Source organism: Dryas octopetala, chromosome 3, assembly GCF_963921425.1.
Source record: "Dryas octopetala chromosome 3, drDryOcto1.1, whole genome shotgun sequence".
Taxonomy (NCBI): Eukaryota; Viridiplantae; Streptophyta; class Magnoliopsida; order Rosales; family Rosaceae; genus Dryas; species Dryas octopetala.
This window is the reverse complement of record NC_141368.1, coordinates 449969-467873: the sequence shown is the minus strand read 5'-3', so window position 1 is coordinate 467873 and position 17905 is coordinate 449969. Positions and strand designations below refer to the sequence as shown.

Sequence of the window (17905 nt, the reverse complement as noted above, 5' to 3'; positions counted from 1 at the left end):
GACACAAAATGAATTTTTGTTAAAATTGTCAATAAAAATTAGAGGCAATATAGTCAAAGTATATTTTAATTATTTTCTTTATATGTTTAAAATTATTAAAAAAAAACACACAACAAACAAAAAAAATTAAAAATAAAAAATAAAAAATAAATTTTTTGAAGTGACTATATTGCCCCTAACTTTTGTTGATAATTTTAAGAGAAATTCATTTTAGTATCTATTAGACACAAAATAAAAGTTTAGGTACTCAATTGGGACAAATAAAAGTTTATGTACCACATTAAGATAATGGTCAAAGTTCAGATACTAAATATAAAAAAAAAAAACCCTAAAAAATAGCCTATAATGAAGTGATGTTGACGGTGCGCGTGCGGTGATAGTGGCTGTGTGTGTGTGTGGATAAATATCCGGAGCAATAAACATGAAAATATTATTATTGAATTATATTAACCAGTCCAATTTAATTTTGCTTTAAGCAGAATTAGGGAACTTCTTAGTCTTTTCAAAGTTCATGACGAGTATCTTTCTAAGTTTATCATTAGTTGATAAAAGGTTGAATCGATATTATATATTTGGTTCTCTATTTGAATTTTTAATTTATAAGTTAAATTAATAACTCAATATTCTCCATAGCAAAAATTAAAATACAACTTAGATAAAACATATACGTCTTACGATTTAATAGTTTTTTATTCTCACACTATGACCCACCTGTCAAATTGCCTTTTAAATTAAAATTTTAGTTAATCAAGCGATCTTGAATATAGGTTAATATAGCTTGTTCTATCAATTTCCCAAATTCCAATCCATATTTCCATTAATTTGCCAAAGGAATATGATATTGATTGGATGGACACTTGTGATATTGATATTGATTGAATGGTCTGCATTAGCCTATTTTCAAAAGTTTAATGCTAATTAACCAAAATTTTCATTTGAGGGACAATTTAACACTTGGATCATAGATTCATAGTTGAAGGCGCAAAATATTCGTTAAGCCTATTTTTATATGTGATCCGTAGCCACCAACTTGCGGGTATGTATGCAACTATGCAACTTCACGATAAATATAGAATAAACTACAAATTAACGAGTTAAATACCTTTTCGTGCATACCAACTTAACTATTAGTCTACCAACCAAATTAACTCTAACAAAGTTGAAAGTGTTTAAACCTCTAATAAAATTCTATATGTGAATTTCTGTAAGTACAAAATATAGTTGTGTTCTTTAGGGTTGGGAACGGTTCAGCAACCAAACCGTGTATGGATTAAGAAAAAGTTGTGTACACTAGTATTAAATAAATGCAAGGAGGCATAATTCAAGGACTCAATGCTTCAAAAACAATATACAAATGCCAAATTGCAAGACAAGCTATTGCAGTATAAAATAATCCAGTAGCACACGACAATGCTACATCCCAAAAACTCTGCCAAAAATTTCAGGATCTTCTAAATGTGATCAATAGTTAAATAAAATCAACAACGCATATTTCCCCCAAGAGCCCCTTCTACAATATACAAATGCCAAATTGCTAGACACACGAGTGCAGTATACAATAAGCCAATAGCGCAAGACGGCCTAATTCCCAAAAACTCCACCACAACATCCACAGATGTGTCATGAGCCACCAGTACTGAAGTTGCAACGGAGTTTGCACAGCATCGCCTCCCTGGCATTTACAAGAATGGAGGTGTGATAGGGTGATAAGACAAATGCTCAAGAAATTCGCTTTGTATTAGCAAAACTCTTCGTTTTAAAGAGGTTCAATTGTCCCACTTTTAAGTCTTTCCATCCGGGCTTGAAGCCCAGATAATGCCCTCTCATCCATTGGGAGAACCCCACTTTGGAGGGGATTCTCTGATGCACGAGGACTTTGACCAGAGAGACCCTGGTTTACGTTGTCATTCACATACATTAATGGCCTAGTTTCTGAATCCAGGTTCCCAGCAGCTGCTGCTAATTGCATGCTCTTCATCCGTTCTCTAATCGCATCTAAGGTCCCACTGGTCACTGCAGTTCCCAAGACAGTGTAAGGTCATTAAGGTCAACTAGAAAAATAAGCAGAGATGCAAGAGAGAGAAAGCAAAAACAATAACACAAATTACCTCCACTAATATATCTCTCATTCCTTTGGTCCACCATTGAGTTTTCGGTGAGACCTCTTTCAGCATATGACGGTGGTAGATTAAAGCTAGTTGGTTCAGATTTCACATTCAATGATTTCGAATCAATTATGGAATTTGTGTGTACAGGGGACAGGGGTGCAAATTCAGGGGAAGAAACACCTAGAGAAGCTGGGGGAGGAGTCGGCATTGGCAAACTTGATGGCGTCCTTCCAGCTGCAGCATTCTTCTCCATCTGTAATGAAAAGAAGAGGTTTTATTTTTATGGAAAAGAAAACTGAATTACTTTTTCAGGAATCATCAGTTGTCACACGAGCTGGTACATTTTACTGGTAGTAATGATGATACTGACCTGTGTCAAACCCTCTCTAATATATGTCCGGAAAGCCTCGCTAGCATTTTGTAGCTGAGAGAATATATCGACCTGAAAAAAATATTACAAACTTCAAAAACAGAAGATCTAGGATGAGAAACCAATGAAATGTCCTACACCAGGCAAAAACTAAAATCAAGCACATACCTCCCAAAAAGCTATTGAAAAATCAATTACTTACTTTTGGGTAGAGTTGTGTTATGCGATATAGTTCATATAGACCAATGGTGCAAGTCTGCTTGTCACCAATCTTCTTAAATATGGCAGCTAGTTCTTGCTGAAAGTGGAATAGAGCCAAAAATATTCTTAAAACAGAATATTATAATTGTGTGAAGAACCACAAGAACTAACAAATGAGTTTGATAAAGTAAAACAAGGTTGCAACAATACCTTTAACTGTGCATCAGCAGAATGTGTGGCTGATGAAGGATTGTTGGCTGCTGAATCACCCCAATGAGTTTGCCCCCCAGACCCAGTTGATGTCAACATCCTTGCTGCAGCTAAAGTCTGCCAAGTTGTACAAAAGGCAATAAAAGATAAATGCGAGTCCCAGAATAAATAAAAACTGGACTGCTTAATTCAATTATTACCTCAAGATTAAGATCAATGTAGGCAAGAATAATTGGTTGTGGTTTCATGTCTATAGGAACCATAGAAAGATGGCCTTTAATTGCAGCTCCACGAAGCTTCACAAGCTCATGCAGAACAGTTTTCACCATACGCAATGGCTTGTCATCGGCACCAGCTCTATTAAGATTTTAATTAACACAGGACAGGAGAACAGAAATCAGTGCATATGAAGCAACCAGGAGAGAGGAGAGGGGGGATGGGGGGGAGGTTCTTTGAAAGATACCTTCTCCTGATTTCTTCCATCCCCAAGTCTTGTAGGTATAAATGGATGCTTTGAAGGATGCGATCCAGATCGACATCATATATGGTGCTTTGAAGAACCTACAGCAAAGAAAAGTCGATTTGAGAAAAATCAAACGATTATCTAACCCATAGAACGACCAACCTTTACAAGCACACAGCGCCATTCATCCAACGGCAATGCTGTTACAAGACTCACAACTAAGGACTAACAATCAACAAAAGCAGAAGCTGTAAATTCTAGTTACTGCCTTACACAAGTACTAACCTTCTAAGGAAATAAGCAAAAAAATTTAAAGTCACTTTAAATAAGGTTCAACTTTAAGAATACTATTAACAAGTTCAAGAGTTCTTGGATAAATAAGCCAATTACAATTTAAGACATGCACCAGACATATGCACGTGCACAAGGGAAATTTTTTTGGCAGATGACACAACTCATGAATAGAAGGCCAAGTGCGAAATATACCTTTGTAAGTTTGATTAAACATTTGACGACCAGATCAGAAAACTTCTGGTTCCTGGTAGCAAATGTTTCATTCGATGGAGGTGATGGCCATCTTGAGGGATCTAAAGGGCGTAACAGATTGATGAGAACAACAAAGGACGAAGTTCGATCTGCATTATCCTGCATTTACAATAACAAGTTATGACTGTTGTGATAGACCAAAAATTGCTGGGGGTGGAGGGGGTTGGGGTGGGGAAGCAAAGCAAAAACAAGCAAATCTTAACCAGAATCTTTAGCATCAAGACATTCAGGGCTTTCAGAAGTTGGCTTCCATCATCCATACGGGGAACTCTCTCATCCAAAAGCCACAGCAGCAGCTCAGTAATAAGACTGTCAAGAGTACTTTCCTTGACAGCATAAGCAAGTCTTTTATTTTGAAATGTCTGCAGCAAAATCCATAAATCAGTATTTTAAGGCAAAAAAGTTCCTTCAAGGGTATAATATTTTACATGGTAAATTTAGATCACATGTGATGCAATAGCAACTGGTTGGTTAAAAAAGAAGTATACCCTTTGGAAGTTAACAATAAGGACTTTTGAGTCTAAAATGAAATGTCCATGGTAGTGTAAAATCAGTAAGTAAAAAATAAATAAATAAGTCAAAGAGTCTGGAGTTAACATCAAGTGTCAATTTAATTGTCTTTCAGTTTTCTAAAAGTATCCTATTAAATAATGAGTCTTTGAATCTTTCTATAATATTTAATGAGTCTTCTTGAATGAATTAAATTTAAGTGTTGTTGAAGTTTAGGTGCCTTGGTATCTCCACTACCTTCCTTTCTCTTTTCTTTCTGCATTCTTCCCCATCACATTTCTTTCTCTAAAGTTACAGCAGCCATATACACCTATTGTCCTCTAAAAATATTCTATTTCTAAAAATTTATACCATTCTAATCCCACCATGGTCATAGGAAACACCTACTTGTGTTAGTCCTGCATCAATGTGAGCATGAATGAAACTCACACAATAAAGGATAATAAATTTACCTGCACAAGAGTGTTCAGGACATATTTACATGACCTAGATGAAGCTCCTGTCAAACTGAAATCAAAAGTCTTGGCTACCTATTTGAAGAATAAAATGAAGGACAAAGGTCAGTAAGTTTCAATGAAAACCAGAGTTCAAATGAAAAGGGCAAGGGCAGACGGGGCAGCATCTGCGATCAAATTGAACTGTTTTTGAACTTGCCTTATTTGCTAAGCAAGAAACAAGTCTATCTGCATCCCTCACTAGTTCATCCATTGCACTGCCTTCCGGATCATTACTCACCTGTCCCAATTCATGACACACAACCTTCATTCCTTCAACTGACTGGAACACAGGCATACTTGGTCAGAGCATGTTCTTCATTTGAAAGAAATTACATAGGGAAGATAAAAGGAACATGCAAACACCAAACCACTTGCAAACCAAAGTGAAAGTAGGTAACATGAAACGTGCACAACAAGCAGCCACAGCATACATCTCTTTGATTACCAAATACAAAATAACAACTAAACAAAATAAGTTGCATACCTGCTCCGGAGAACCAAAAGAAATGATATCCAAAGCTTCATTCCAGTCTGTTGGGCCGTTGGCACCAGTAAGTACACGGGGCATCAGTTGCCTCTCCATGTGCAGCTCAGGGTGACCATGGTTTCTCCTAGAAGAATGATATAACAAAATAATTGGAACAGTAATTACACTATAAAAGAATTAAAGGTATATTTTTTATGAGAGAAATTAAACATATAATAGACAAATGGGATTGCAAGATTTGAAATACCTAGAAAGTATTGGACCAGAAACAGATCGTGTAACCTCCCCACTTTGCTCTGCTACATCAGACCTAATAACAAATCAAGAAAATATCAAAGTTTAGGCCACCATAATTAAGCAATAATAAACTAATGAAACAATTGTTAGCAAAAAACTAACAATATAATTAATGGGAGTGGCAGTTTGTGCAGTTTAGTAAAAAGTTTCCTCTTCTTTCAAAACAAGACTTTCTAGTTTATGGTGTTCCTTCTTTCTAAGAACAGATAAGTGATATATACTTATAAGAAATAATAAACTAATGAAACAATTGTTAGCAAAAAAACTAACAATATAATTAATGGGAGTGGCAGTTTGTGCAGTTTAGTAAAAAAGTTTCCTCTTCTTTCAAAACAAGACTTTCTAGTCTATGGTGTTCCTTCTTTCTAAGAACAGAAGTGATATATACTTATAAGAGCTAAAGAAAAATACAAATAATTTCTCTATCTTCTTTTTAGCATGTAAGCTGAATACTACTTAGGTTACTATTAAATATTCAACAACCTAAATGCAGAAATTTAGAGATTAGAAGCAGTAAACAACAACAACATTATGCTGCTAAAGAAACATTGAAAGCATGTACCCAAATTCCCTGACAGAGCGCCTCATAGAAGCCCTTGCTTCGCCAGGCTTTCCTTCCTTCTTTTTCTCCATATCTCGAACCTAAAAAAAATCATTCTGATTAATGGAAACAGAAACAAATCACAGTACATACTTAATTGAAAGCACAATTATATACAGACCTTCCACTTAAACCGATCATCTAACATGCTTTTTTGAGCATCTGTTAGCTTCCCGACGTATCTCCATATGTCCTCACCTAGAATTAAAAAAAAAAACAAACAAACATGTAAACAGATTGATTGATAAGAGAACATATCAACAAATACCCTTGGTGGATATTCTCTATTATTTTCATGTTATGGCGGAAAACTTTACAATGCTTAGGTCTCATGACATACCAAGAATCTTATAACCAGTAGCAAGTGTATTTAAAGCAGCCTTCCTAATTTCACCATCTCTTTCGGCTGTCAAGCTTGCAACACTTTGCAAAGATTTTAATTGTCCACTAATCTGTCAGAATAAAGAGATGTAAGCATCCTATACTGCAATCAGATCGAAAAAGTATCCTATACAAGTGTATATAAAACAGAAAAACACAACAACAAAAAAAGGAAAAATAATATCTACTTTTACCTCAGCTCCATGATGATCCATCAAATACCCTACAAGATCAACACACTCAATTCGAGTACGATTGTTCTTAGAACGCAATCCCTCCAAAATATAAGGGAAACTCTTTGCTGCTGTATATGCCTGAACAATTTGTTTGGTCAGCTCCCGCATTTTTTCTCGTACTTTCTCAATGTTATGACCGAGCTGCAGCATATGATCAGCATTTTTTCGTGAGTACAGTTTGAGCCTTTTATTAAATAGAGAAATGTTCATGTGCTTCCAAAGTCATGCAATCAAATTTTAGCAGAATAGAAACCTTCTCTATCAAGCATGGAATGAATATGGCTGCTTCATGCTCATTCAACGTGTATGCCTCATCCCTGAAGGCGTCAAAAAGGTCAGGAAGAAATTCCAGCACCTACAAATCACAACAGAGGTAGTTAGAATGCAACACACCTAGAACCATAAAACATAAAAACAAAGGAAGAATGGATAAAAATAATTATACCACACCTTTAACAGGCAAGTTGTGTTTGATTTACAAAACTGTAAGACAAACCACCTTAACAGTATATCCAAAACTTCAATAACTTCCTTTCTAATGGTTGGAAGTGCCTGAAATGAATCCATAAATTAATTGTAAAACTATGCATTGGCATATTCAAAACAAATCAAGAAATTAAGAATGAGAGAAAAATACCTTCTGCAGCATCTCAAGCCCATCAACTTGCTTCTTAAAATCAGTACTAAGAAGCCGCCTATGCAAATCCTCTCTAAAGAACTTCATCATATCATTCTGCATAAGATGCACAGGCATAAATTCTCACATAAATCAATGACAATGGCAAAAACAATAAATTGTTAAGTGAACTCTGTGCAAATACAAACCTCAAGATCTTGAATCTGTTCTATTCGTGGCTCTTCAAACTTGAACTTCCGAACCACCATTCTCTCCCTATCCTCCTGCAGTAAAAATGATAATTCATCACCATACTCAAAATTAGCATACAAGTTCAAAATTCCATGCAATTTCCATATATACCTTAACTGAATCTTTAACATTTATCAAGGCCTGTGATTGTACAGCTATATCTTGGACAGACAGTATTGAATCTGGCCTCGATCCCCTCGTTGCAATGGCCCTCTTTGTAGTTCATGAGATAATCAATTAATATGCTCATTACAACACAAATAAATAAAAAAATTCTGTAAAGTACATCAGGGGCATACTGAAGATATAGTTTTGGTTCCATGCTTCAAAACTCCATTGGAAGCAGATTTTCCAGCCTTAGAAATGCTTTTGGATGTTGGGCCCGTCAGTATTGCTCTGGCCGGTTCAAAAGATTCTAAGAGGAAACAATAAAATTAGTTTAAAGCATCACAAGAAAAAACAACAGAGCCAATTAATCAACAAACACACCTTGAAAAGACCCATAAGGCTTCAACCGTTCAACAATAAGAGCCAAGGCTGGCCCATGAATATCTTTCAATATCTTCTCAACCTGAACCAATAACATAAGCAAATAAAATGAAAAGATATCAATTGTCACAAGAATAGAAAAAAGCACCAGAGGTTTCTAGCACCCTTACTGTTTCATGTCCGCTAACTCTCAAAATTTCAACAATGCATGTCTCTGCTGCTTTACGAACATCTGAGGATTTATCCTATAAGAGGTTCCAGAGATTCAAGTAATTTCAGGAGCGAGTAATATGTGTGTATTCAGTTATGCTTTATATGTATGATGTGCTTCAACGGATGGATGGATAGATGGATGGGGTAAAACAATTAAGCCAAGAATTTATCATCATAAATAACTTTTTCACAATTAAAATTTACCGTCATAGCAGAGGATGCTGGTTTCAGAAGATGCACAGCATCAGAAAAATCACTTAACCCTGAAAGCTGCCTTGTCAACCACTCAAAAAGATCTTTGCGCCCTTCTGCACCAAGCTTGGGCTCTGTTATAGCTGCTGTGATATAAGGAACCTACAACAATGTGACACTGTTAAAATTATCTGACATGAGACTAGAATTTCAAAACACAAGTAGAGATAAAAATAGTTACCATTTTATCAAGATGAACAGCAGAGAGCCATGAGTCTAACGTAGTTAAAGTGCATTCTCTCATATGCTTCTTATTGTCTCCTAGACATTTCAAAATATCTGACAGAATGCCCTGCAAGTAAACAATTCATGCTAAGGTCCAACTATCTTACGAAACAGACAAGGAATGTCAGAACTTGCCGATTTAGAAATAAACAAACCTTGCTGGACTTTTCAACTGGTGCCCCCATTGCAGATGCAACATTACCAATAGCTGTCAAAGTTGCTGCGACTAAGTTCTTATTGCTATCATATAAGCGCCCCTTTAAGGCACCAAATAACTCCACTGGCAGGTCCAAAATTAAAATGGTTTCAGGAAATTGAATGGAGACCATTACGTAGAAGCAGGAAAACAATTTTAAATGTCAAATCCCCCAAAACTCCAAAAAAGAAGTTAAAAAGAACATATTTAATAAGTTTAGAAGCACAGGAAAACCATGCATGATAGCATTGTACCAGTTCCAGTTGGCTGGATGCGCTTATTAGACTCTTCTAAAATTTTATTTACAGCTTCAATTGATTCCAAGCGAACCTGGAAAATGGAAAAATAAGCACATTCAATATGGCTCTAAGTAATGACAAGTTTCTTAAAACAACAACCACACAAAACATACAGAAATAACATAATGCGAAAACAAGACCTTCCAATCAGGACTCTCCAAGTTCTTCAGCAGAGTAGGCGTGATCTTTCCACTAATATCTTCACGTGGAAGGCTGTCTATCCCACCAGCAGAGACAGATGAAGTAGATTCTGTTGCCCTAACATTTCTCTTCAGAACCACAGAAGCACCCTGGAAGATAATATAGGACATAGGTTAACCCTAAACCCCAAAGAATGATGCATGCAACTTTGACTATCAACTTGGAATACCTCAAATGGATTTTTTTCATACTCCGCTTCCAGTGCACTAAGCAGTGCAGGTTTGACATCCGCAAGAAACCCTTTAATATCTGCAAAGAGAAATAATCTTAGAAGCGCTAAAATAAAACTGAGGTATATGGAACGTTCAGACTAAAATGACTAGTCACCTGGACCAACAAATTTATGTATAGCGCCTAAAAGCTTAATAGTAGCATTCCTAGTAGCAGCAGCACTGGACTGTAGTCCAGTTTCTTTACAAAAATCCACCAAATCCTGTAAAACAGAATATTGTCTTTACATAAATAACTAAATTAATAATTTATTACTAAAAATGATGATAGTAAACAAAATCAGCAGGTCAGAATAGAGCTCTAAAGACCTTAAGTTTCACATGTGAGACACCAAAATCTTCAACTGCTGAAACCATCCATGATATTCCCTCGCTAAGAACCTTAGGGTTCTTGTGCTCTTTCGTAATCTTATAAAGCTACAACAAACAGAAATTCCAAACAATTACTGGAGACCAAGCAAATAAATCACATGCTCATAAAAAGAAGATTAAGCGGCCCAGCTCAAGCAAAAAAGGCATCCAGAAAAAAGTATAACACAAAAGTTTGCACTAAAAAGCACAAACAAAATTCTACACAGCAAATGATGATCATTAGAAGAATAACAACAGAACTTACTCTTTCAAAAATAAATCCTGGACCTATAGCTTCAGAGAAAGTAGTGAGGCACTTCATGGCATGAGTCCGGGTCTTAATATCTGCGACTCGTTCGCTTAAACCTGTCAACGTACACAACACAATTGAATGCTAGAATTGAGGACCATCTGTCCATCCAGAACAACCACAGAGAGAGAGAGAGAGAGAGAGAGAGAGAGAGAGAGAGAGAGATAAAGCAAACCAATCCCCAAATCCTGATGTGTAATTTAAATTAAAGAACACTCACCCGGAAGACAAAGTACTACACATTTCTTAGGAAATTTCTTTGCAGTCGAAGCTATGTAGGTAATAACTTCAATAACCTGTTGCTGAACCTGCATCACAAACAATACATGTTTTCATAATTTTTTCAACCAAAACAGTAATCAACAACAAAAGACATTGTTAAATCTGTCTTGCAACAAATTCAAAACCATAAAATACCTGAACATTTTTTTCACTCCAACCAGGGACAGCACAAAGTAAACGAATTAATAATTCAACTGACTGGTCAATGTCCTGGAAACCTTCCACTTGTTGTTTAAATGAGGATATTGCTGCAACAAAATCAAATAATGGTTATAATAAATTCAATCAGAATATTGTAAGTAAAACATGGGAACAACCAACCACCACATCAATGGACCATAAAACGCATCATCCATCAACGACACAAAATTTAAACTCCCATTGGAGAAACCCTTACATATATAATGTAATGGAATGAAGTCACATGAAACTACTGGTTTTCAAATATCATGAACCCTTATTTCAACTGAAGAAAAAATGTCTTTTAATATAAATGAAGCAACATCATTGAACGATTGGTAGTATTCATGGTATCTTTGCTACTGGGAATGCAACTCCTTATCAGCATAAGAAAACTTCAGAAGGAGAAAAACGGGAAAACACAACTTCAGTACCTAGATCATGATATAAATTCATGACATTAGGCTACCAACAGATGAAATAAGTGACAGTTCAAGACACTCATAAACCGACAATTAGGAGTAATTACTTAATGCACATTGCACACAATTACACAAGCAAATCCCAAGAGCATCCATAAACAAAATTAAAAGCTCAAAACCATATGCCACTTCATCATAGAGAATTCTAGATGCTATCACCATTGAACATATGAAACATATTCAAATGAGCTTTGTCTTGATATTAATCTTTTAGTGCTAATAAAACCATATATAGATAAATAATTTTAAAAACAAGAAGCATATGCTTTTCAAGTCATAATCATATTCATCAATGAACCAGTATCATCACCAACCTTCAAGCCGTTCTTTCCATGCAGTGCTCTTCAATTGAGAGACAATATCTGCTTGTATGAGAGAACCTAATCTGCTTTCGATTTCTTCAAGACTCATTTCCCCTGGCTGCAACATTCACAATCCAAACACAGTAAAGAAAACACCTTTTTAACATTACTAGAAAAATGACAATCAAAGGGCACTTTGACGACCAAAAAGTAAGTTACCTCAATGTCTTCAGGTGGTTCAACTAATTTAGAAGCTTTTAGCGGTGCAGTTGCATCTCCTTTCTTATTGCCACCAGATTTAACAGCTCCCCCTTTTTGTTTACCAGGCTATTAACAAGATCATTGTGTCAATCATAAAACATAATGATGATAACAAGTCCAATGATAGTTTCAAAATAGGTAACCACAAGTAAAAAAAAAAAAAAAAAAGAGCTAAATAAAACTCACAGCTGGCTGAACAGGCCTCTTCCCACTAAGCATACTTGCAGCTGACTTTCGAACAAACGAACTGTCTGAAGTCTGCATAATGTTAAGTCAACCTAAACACCCTCAGGAACAAAACAAAAAGTATTGCATCCAAAATAGTAATCTGCCAATTGAAAAAATGTGACAGGACTCGTCCAATTATATAATAACAAGGGATGATAGACAATACAAGGCATCATAACAACCAAACTATAATGTGCACCATACGCTATAAGCATAGACAACAGAAGCTTGAACTGTAAACTGAAAGGCAAGATGAAACCCACCACCAGAGAAGGCGCAGTCAAACCAGAGCTTTGGACTGTATTTGTCATATCATGAAGTATAGAAACAAAGTGAGAAAACATCCATTGAACAAGTTGGACTACTAAAACAGAGATAAAGTTACTACAAGGGCCAAAAAAGAGCACATACCTGAGCTTGCACCAGCGGATGTACCACCTTCAGAACCCATAATCATTTCAGAAAGCTTCTTTCTTCTGACATCATCAAGTTTCTCCAGTGACCTCTCCAACGGCCTCATACCAACCGACTAAAAAAAATGAACATGGTGGAAATGAAGATTATTATGTCAGTATTTAAATTTCAAGACTAAAAATTCAAAACATAAACCACTTTAATGCATTGAGAATACTACCTTAGCTATTGCAGCCAAAGCTGAAAATGCTGCATCCCTCACGTCTGGGGTTCCATCATTGAGGCACTAGAAGGTCCAGATTGTTTTATTTTTATCCATTAGAAACAATTATATAATTAAAAAAAAAAAGCACAATGTAGTTTAAATACATGCTAAAAGTAGACAAATTTGTTGTTCTAAAAGGTTTGACGTTTGAAGCTATACTTTTTTCTTAATTTTTGGTCAGTACACTTATTTCCTTAATTAGTAAGCCAATCCAAACCGATTACTATAGGCCATAGAGTTGTTCTGGATTGGCTATTAAGACTATAATCCAACAAAAGCGGGTGAAAAAAAAAACATATCAGACATTTAGGCAAGGGTGCACTGACCTCCATAAAGATAGGAACATAATCCTTGTGTAACTTTAGAACAACAGCCTTGTTACTTGTTTCAATACAAAAGGTCACCCAGTTCAAAGTCAATGAACGCACAAGAGGCACTTTATTTTTTACTGCCGTCCTAACATCTGCAATAAAAAGCATTCACAAAGCTTTAAAAACAACCACTGCCTACTGATGGTAAAGTACAAATCCTAAGCAGAAAGAGTTTATGTCTTGCCCACACATGAACAGTAAATTCAGGCAATAATCAATATCAAGAAGCTACTAGGTAATATATGAAATGATGCAGAAGTTACTGGGTAAAATATAAAACCTGCCTTCAACAATGTCGACAAGATTTAAGCAGCCAGCTGTATACATTACTTGAAGAGTTTGAGTAAGTGCCTCAGTCATAGTTGGCTTTTTCTCTTTCAATTTTTCCTATAAGAAATTAACAAAAAATAGTCAACCACTGAACTATAGATCTTCTAGTCGGCAGTGTAGATAATATAGTTTTAAAAGAAACATACTAAGCTAAACACACGGTGAAAATAAATTAATCAAGAAGATTGTTTGGCCAATACCATCCATAACACATGAACAAGAAAAGTAAACGAAAAAGGTAATGGAGTAGCCTTCGTGCAGGATAACAACTTGCCACACCCAAACGTCAGAGCAGGCATGGCAATATCAAGAGTGCAAAATATAAAAGCTGCCTCATATGCCAATCTTATATTTTAAATTGAAAAAATAATCAAGCAAAACTTTTGTAGACATAAAATATGATTTAAAAGGGTATGGTATTAGAAGTAACTAAGCTTTGGGACGTGCCTCATAAGAGCCATAATCAGGGCTTAAACAAAACCTCAACTCAACATGTTAAGAACCATCTACCTTAAAAATGGTTAGGAAATTAGTTGAAAAAAGCATCCAATCAAAAGTAACCATATGCTTAATATTGCCACACACCAACTCATTTCATCACTTTGATTTGTACAGTTTTTTATAGGAGCTTTGATTTTACATTTGAAACATTGAGACTTTAAAATTTGTCATACAATTCTCAGAACAAATTATACCAGTAAATGCTCCTTCCTTTCCTAAGGTAAAAAGTAAGCAAACAAACTTACAAGTAAACCTGGCAATAGAAAACGTGAACTCCCAGAAAAATGAGTTCTTAAACCCTTGGCAAGATTTCCAATAGCTTGGATGGCTTCAACTGCAACAGCTATGTTCACATCTGTTATGAGCTGCGGGAAAAAGATAGTCCATTGAAAAGGGATTGGAGAGGATAAAAAAATCATTTATGTAGTAGATCACCCGTACTGTTACATTGGCAATGTAATTGACAAAGGACAATGTTGAGGTTGGAAGATGAAAATAGTTTGTTCAACTAAAAATAAATATATACCTTCTTTAACGTCCGACATATTTCTGTAAAATCACCCGGGGCTATTCTTTTAGTGGAAGCAAGCTTGGTTAGCTCTGCGACAGCCTCCTTTCGCTCTGACCATTTTGCAGCTTTCTAGAACACAGTGGCAACATTAACAGCAATAAGCAGCAGGCAAGAGAACATATATAACTTAAAGGGTTATATACAACGATACACAATATGAGATTGCATTTTCTGATGAATACAACATCAAATTCATATCCATTATGAATCACAAATAGCTACATGTTAGGATAGGGAGATAACACTGACCACTCCGTCCCAAAATCCAGACTTCTCGAGAGGAGTCAATATATCAACAGGATCAACAAGCTCATATTCATCTATCTCCTGAGGAGCTGACAATCAAGATATACTCAGCATAAGTATGAGAAAATGTGTAAAATTAAAAATAAATAATGGCACAGCAATGTCTAAAGGCCTGACATGTAAACTTCCTTTCTCCCACCACAACAAAGATCTACCAAAATATCATTTTCCAAAAAGGAAAAGCATAAAGTCCTAAAAGTCAATCACATACTATCAGCTGTAGATTCCTCAGAAGGACCAGGACCAACAACTTCAGAAACAGCTTCCCTTTCTGGCTCCTTGTCTTGTTCAGATCTAATAAATAGAAACAAAACGATCAAGCTTAAGATATAATCATATAACCACATAGATGTGTGCTGACTCAAGTTATTAACACATTTAACAACAGGGTTTTCACCTGATTTTGCGAGATGGCCTGGCTGTCCCTGTAACATTGGCAAGCTCAGCCTCCAACTCTTTTTTCTTCAAGGAAAAAGAGGAAAATACAATTATTCTTTTTCCAGAAAAGTGGAAAAAAAGATTACACTCAACATACAAAAATACTTATCATACCATTGTATCCCTCATCTTCTCAAACAATATTGATTTTACGGGGTCTTTTCCTATCCAACGGCAAAGCTCAAGAGTAAGTCCTTTAGAAGATGCACGGACATGTTGATCTTGATGGTCAAAAAGTTCAGGAAGCATCTTCAGAATCCTTTTCGGAGGAACAATTTTTGCGCCAAATTCACTATTACAGCAGAGTAATAACATATACCAGTTAAAGAAAACAATTAAAGGAATTGGCAAATAACTACACAAAGAAATCTCTTTGGGAAAACCTTAGGGCCTGAAACATGACATCAATTGCAGGCACAACAGCTTTGGCAACTTTGGCTTTTATTGCTTTCTCCATGGCATCCTACAATAAACCACACAACCTATGTAAAGGTCCCAGAAAATTCTTGATCAAATCACAGTAAAGAAAAATATGATTATATCCATGCACGCCAAATAGAATATATAAAAAGATATTACAATCCACACTACTAAATCATTCACCATTAAGCTACACAATCTCCATCCCAGTCTATGTTCGTGTTCCTTCACCCTTCTGCCACATGTTTTTATTTTCTTTAGACACTAGAGAAACAACTGATTCCAGTATATATGCCTGGCTTGATTTTCAAAGCACCATCTCCGGCTCCAACTCAATACGACTCTCTCTCTCTCTCTCTCTCTCTCTCTCTCTCTCTCTCTCCCCATCATATCAGAGCTCACTTGCAATGATGCAATCTCTCATAGTATAGAAAACACTCCAAATTGTGAGACTCGAACTAGAATGTGGCAATGCAGCATGTTAATATCAAACAAACCAAAAGGCAGAACGTACCAAGAAAGCGTCCACTGCCTCCAATTCAATCCAAAGCATAAATGCAGCCTGCGCCTTCTCAACCGTCTTCGGCCTACCTGTGAGGCATTTTGCCACAATCGAATCGCAAACTTCCTTGCCATATCTGTAACATACATAAGACTTTGAAATTACAAACTCAAGCAAAGGGTTATAAGAAAACAAGTCCAAAAAATTTCAAAAATTTCAAAAAAAAAAAACTAAAATTAAAAGTAAACCTTCCGGCATCAGCATCGGCAGCTCTTAAATAAGCAATCAATGCATCAAGCGCCTTCTCTTGCACGGGCGAATTGGAATCCGCCAGTGTCTTCCTAAAAAATGAACCTAACCAAAACAACCAAACAAACAAATTGTAAGCAAACAAAATGCAGAGCTAAATCATTCATAGTCAGCAATGGAAACAGAATGTGCACTCGTACCAAATTCACGAAGACGAGGGTCTTTGGGATCGGCAATGGAGTCACAGAGGGCGGCCAAGTCGATGTTGGCCTCGCTCCTCACCTTCCAGTTCTTGTGGAAAAGCCGATCATCCCACGGCAGTTTCTTCGCCTCCTTTAACAATTTCTCTTCCTCCGACATTTGTCAAAAATCTATCTGTACCCTAAACTATCTGATCTATGCAAATGCAGATAAGCGAAGGACCGTGCGATCGAACAGAGACAGATCGGGATCCAGAATTTCGAACAAGAAAATTTGAAACAAAACCTAATTTAACAACAAAAAGAGATTTTAACGAGTGCTGGGCAACACAGAGAGAGAGAGAGAGAAAATGACGCAGTGTTGCTGTTTAGCTTTATTTGGACGGCAGAAACGTTGCGACTCTGCCGTTCCAGTTTTTTCTTTTTATTTTCAAATTTTCACTCGGTTCACAACGGCAGCGTTTCACCGTTGGGTTTAAAGTTGCCCGTTGTGGTGTCGCAATCTCAGCCATTTATTTCAAATTAAAGGCCGGCTTTGCGGGAACTCCACGGCATGGAGTTCCGAGCGAGACCCACTGGATCCCAATCCGGTGCGTATCGTGTCGTTTTCACTTTTACAAGCCTCTTAACGACTCAACAGCATTCACAAAGTCACAACAGATACTACTAGCGTGGTTATGGACCGAGCGGCTCGATAAGCCCGCACATCAATTCATTTATGGGCTGAATCTACTTTATCGTAAATTGAGTTTGATTGTGCTTTATGGACTGAAGTCCAGCGGGTTGAAGTTAAAGCCCAACCCATAAAAAATTTATGGATTCGGCTTGGGTTATCGGGTTGAACCCACAAACTTGACTTCCAAATAAGTTTTTTTTCTATTAGTAAGCAAAGACTATGAAATTTTAATTCCATACCTCCCTCACAAAGAAGAGACAAGTGCCGCTACATTAAATGGTCATTGGTAATCTACCAAAAACTAAAAGAAATTGAAAACTTAGAAAATCTAAATCAATTATATATAAATGATCACCTAAGAATTTTAAACTGAATAAATCACAAGT

At 36.2% G+C, this 17905-nt stretch overlaps 1 protein-coding gene across 1 annotated transcript; it reads right to left on the bottom strand.

Annotated features, from left to right (window-relative positions):
- Positions 1–1333: 1333 nt before the first annotated feature.
- On the bottom strand, positions 1334–17179 carry MOR1 (ARM repeat superfamily protein). Its single transcript, XM_086235441.1, has 54 exons — positions 16844–17179; positions 16643–16748; positions 16407–16530; positions 15856–15935; positions 15587–15764; positions 15432–15496; positions 15246–15328; positions 14978–15063; positions 14684–14797; positions 14403–14522; positions 13611–13713; positions 13282–13418; positions 12911–12976; positions 12688–12805; positions 12540–12574; positions 12235–12306; positions 12007–12114; positions 11800–11905; positions 10959–11071; positions 10762–10849; positions 10497–10597; positions 10190–10297; positions 9978–10083; positions 9820–9899; positions 9590–9739; positions 9405–9480; positions 9110–9234; positions 8911–9021; positions 8682–8831; positions 8435–8509; positions 8265–8346; positions 8075–8190; positions 7887–7988; positions 7733–7807; positions 7545–7640; positions 7358–7459; positions 7161–7262; positions 6866–7048; positions 6631–6742; positions 6412–6488; positions 6252–6331; positions 5640–5702; positions 5390–5516; positions 5059–5185; positions 4861–4934; positions 4102–4260; positions 3839–3997; positions 3353–3450; positions 3090–3246; positions 2890–3006; positions 2681–2776; positions 2479–2550; positions 2109–2361; positions 1334–2013 (listed from the first exon to the last, which is right to left on the bottom strand). The coding sequence occupies exons 1-54, from the start codon at positions 17001–17003 to the stop codon at positions 1757–1759; spliced, it is 6030 nt and encodes a 2009-aa protein (XP_086091567.1). The 5' UTR covers positions 17004–17179; the 3' UTR covers positions 1334–1756.
- Between the last annotated feature and the right edge of the window lie 726 nt (positions 17180–17905).

Excerpts from the sequence above, each read along its gene's own strand:
- MOR1 (XM_086235441.1), bottom strand. The coding sequence starts at position 17,003 with ATGTCGGAGGAAGAGAAATTGTTAAAGGAGGCGAAGAAACTGCCGTGG. Across the intron at positions 12,115-12,234 it reads AGAGGCCTGTTCAGCCAGCT|CCTGGTAAACAAAAAGGGGG; the intron begins GTGAGTTTTATT and ends TCTTGTTAATAG. Across the intron at positions 3,247-3,352 it reads ATGGAAGAAATCAGGAGAAG|AGCTGGTGCCGATGACAAGC; the intron begins GTATCTTTCAAA and ends AAATCTTAATAG.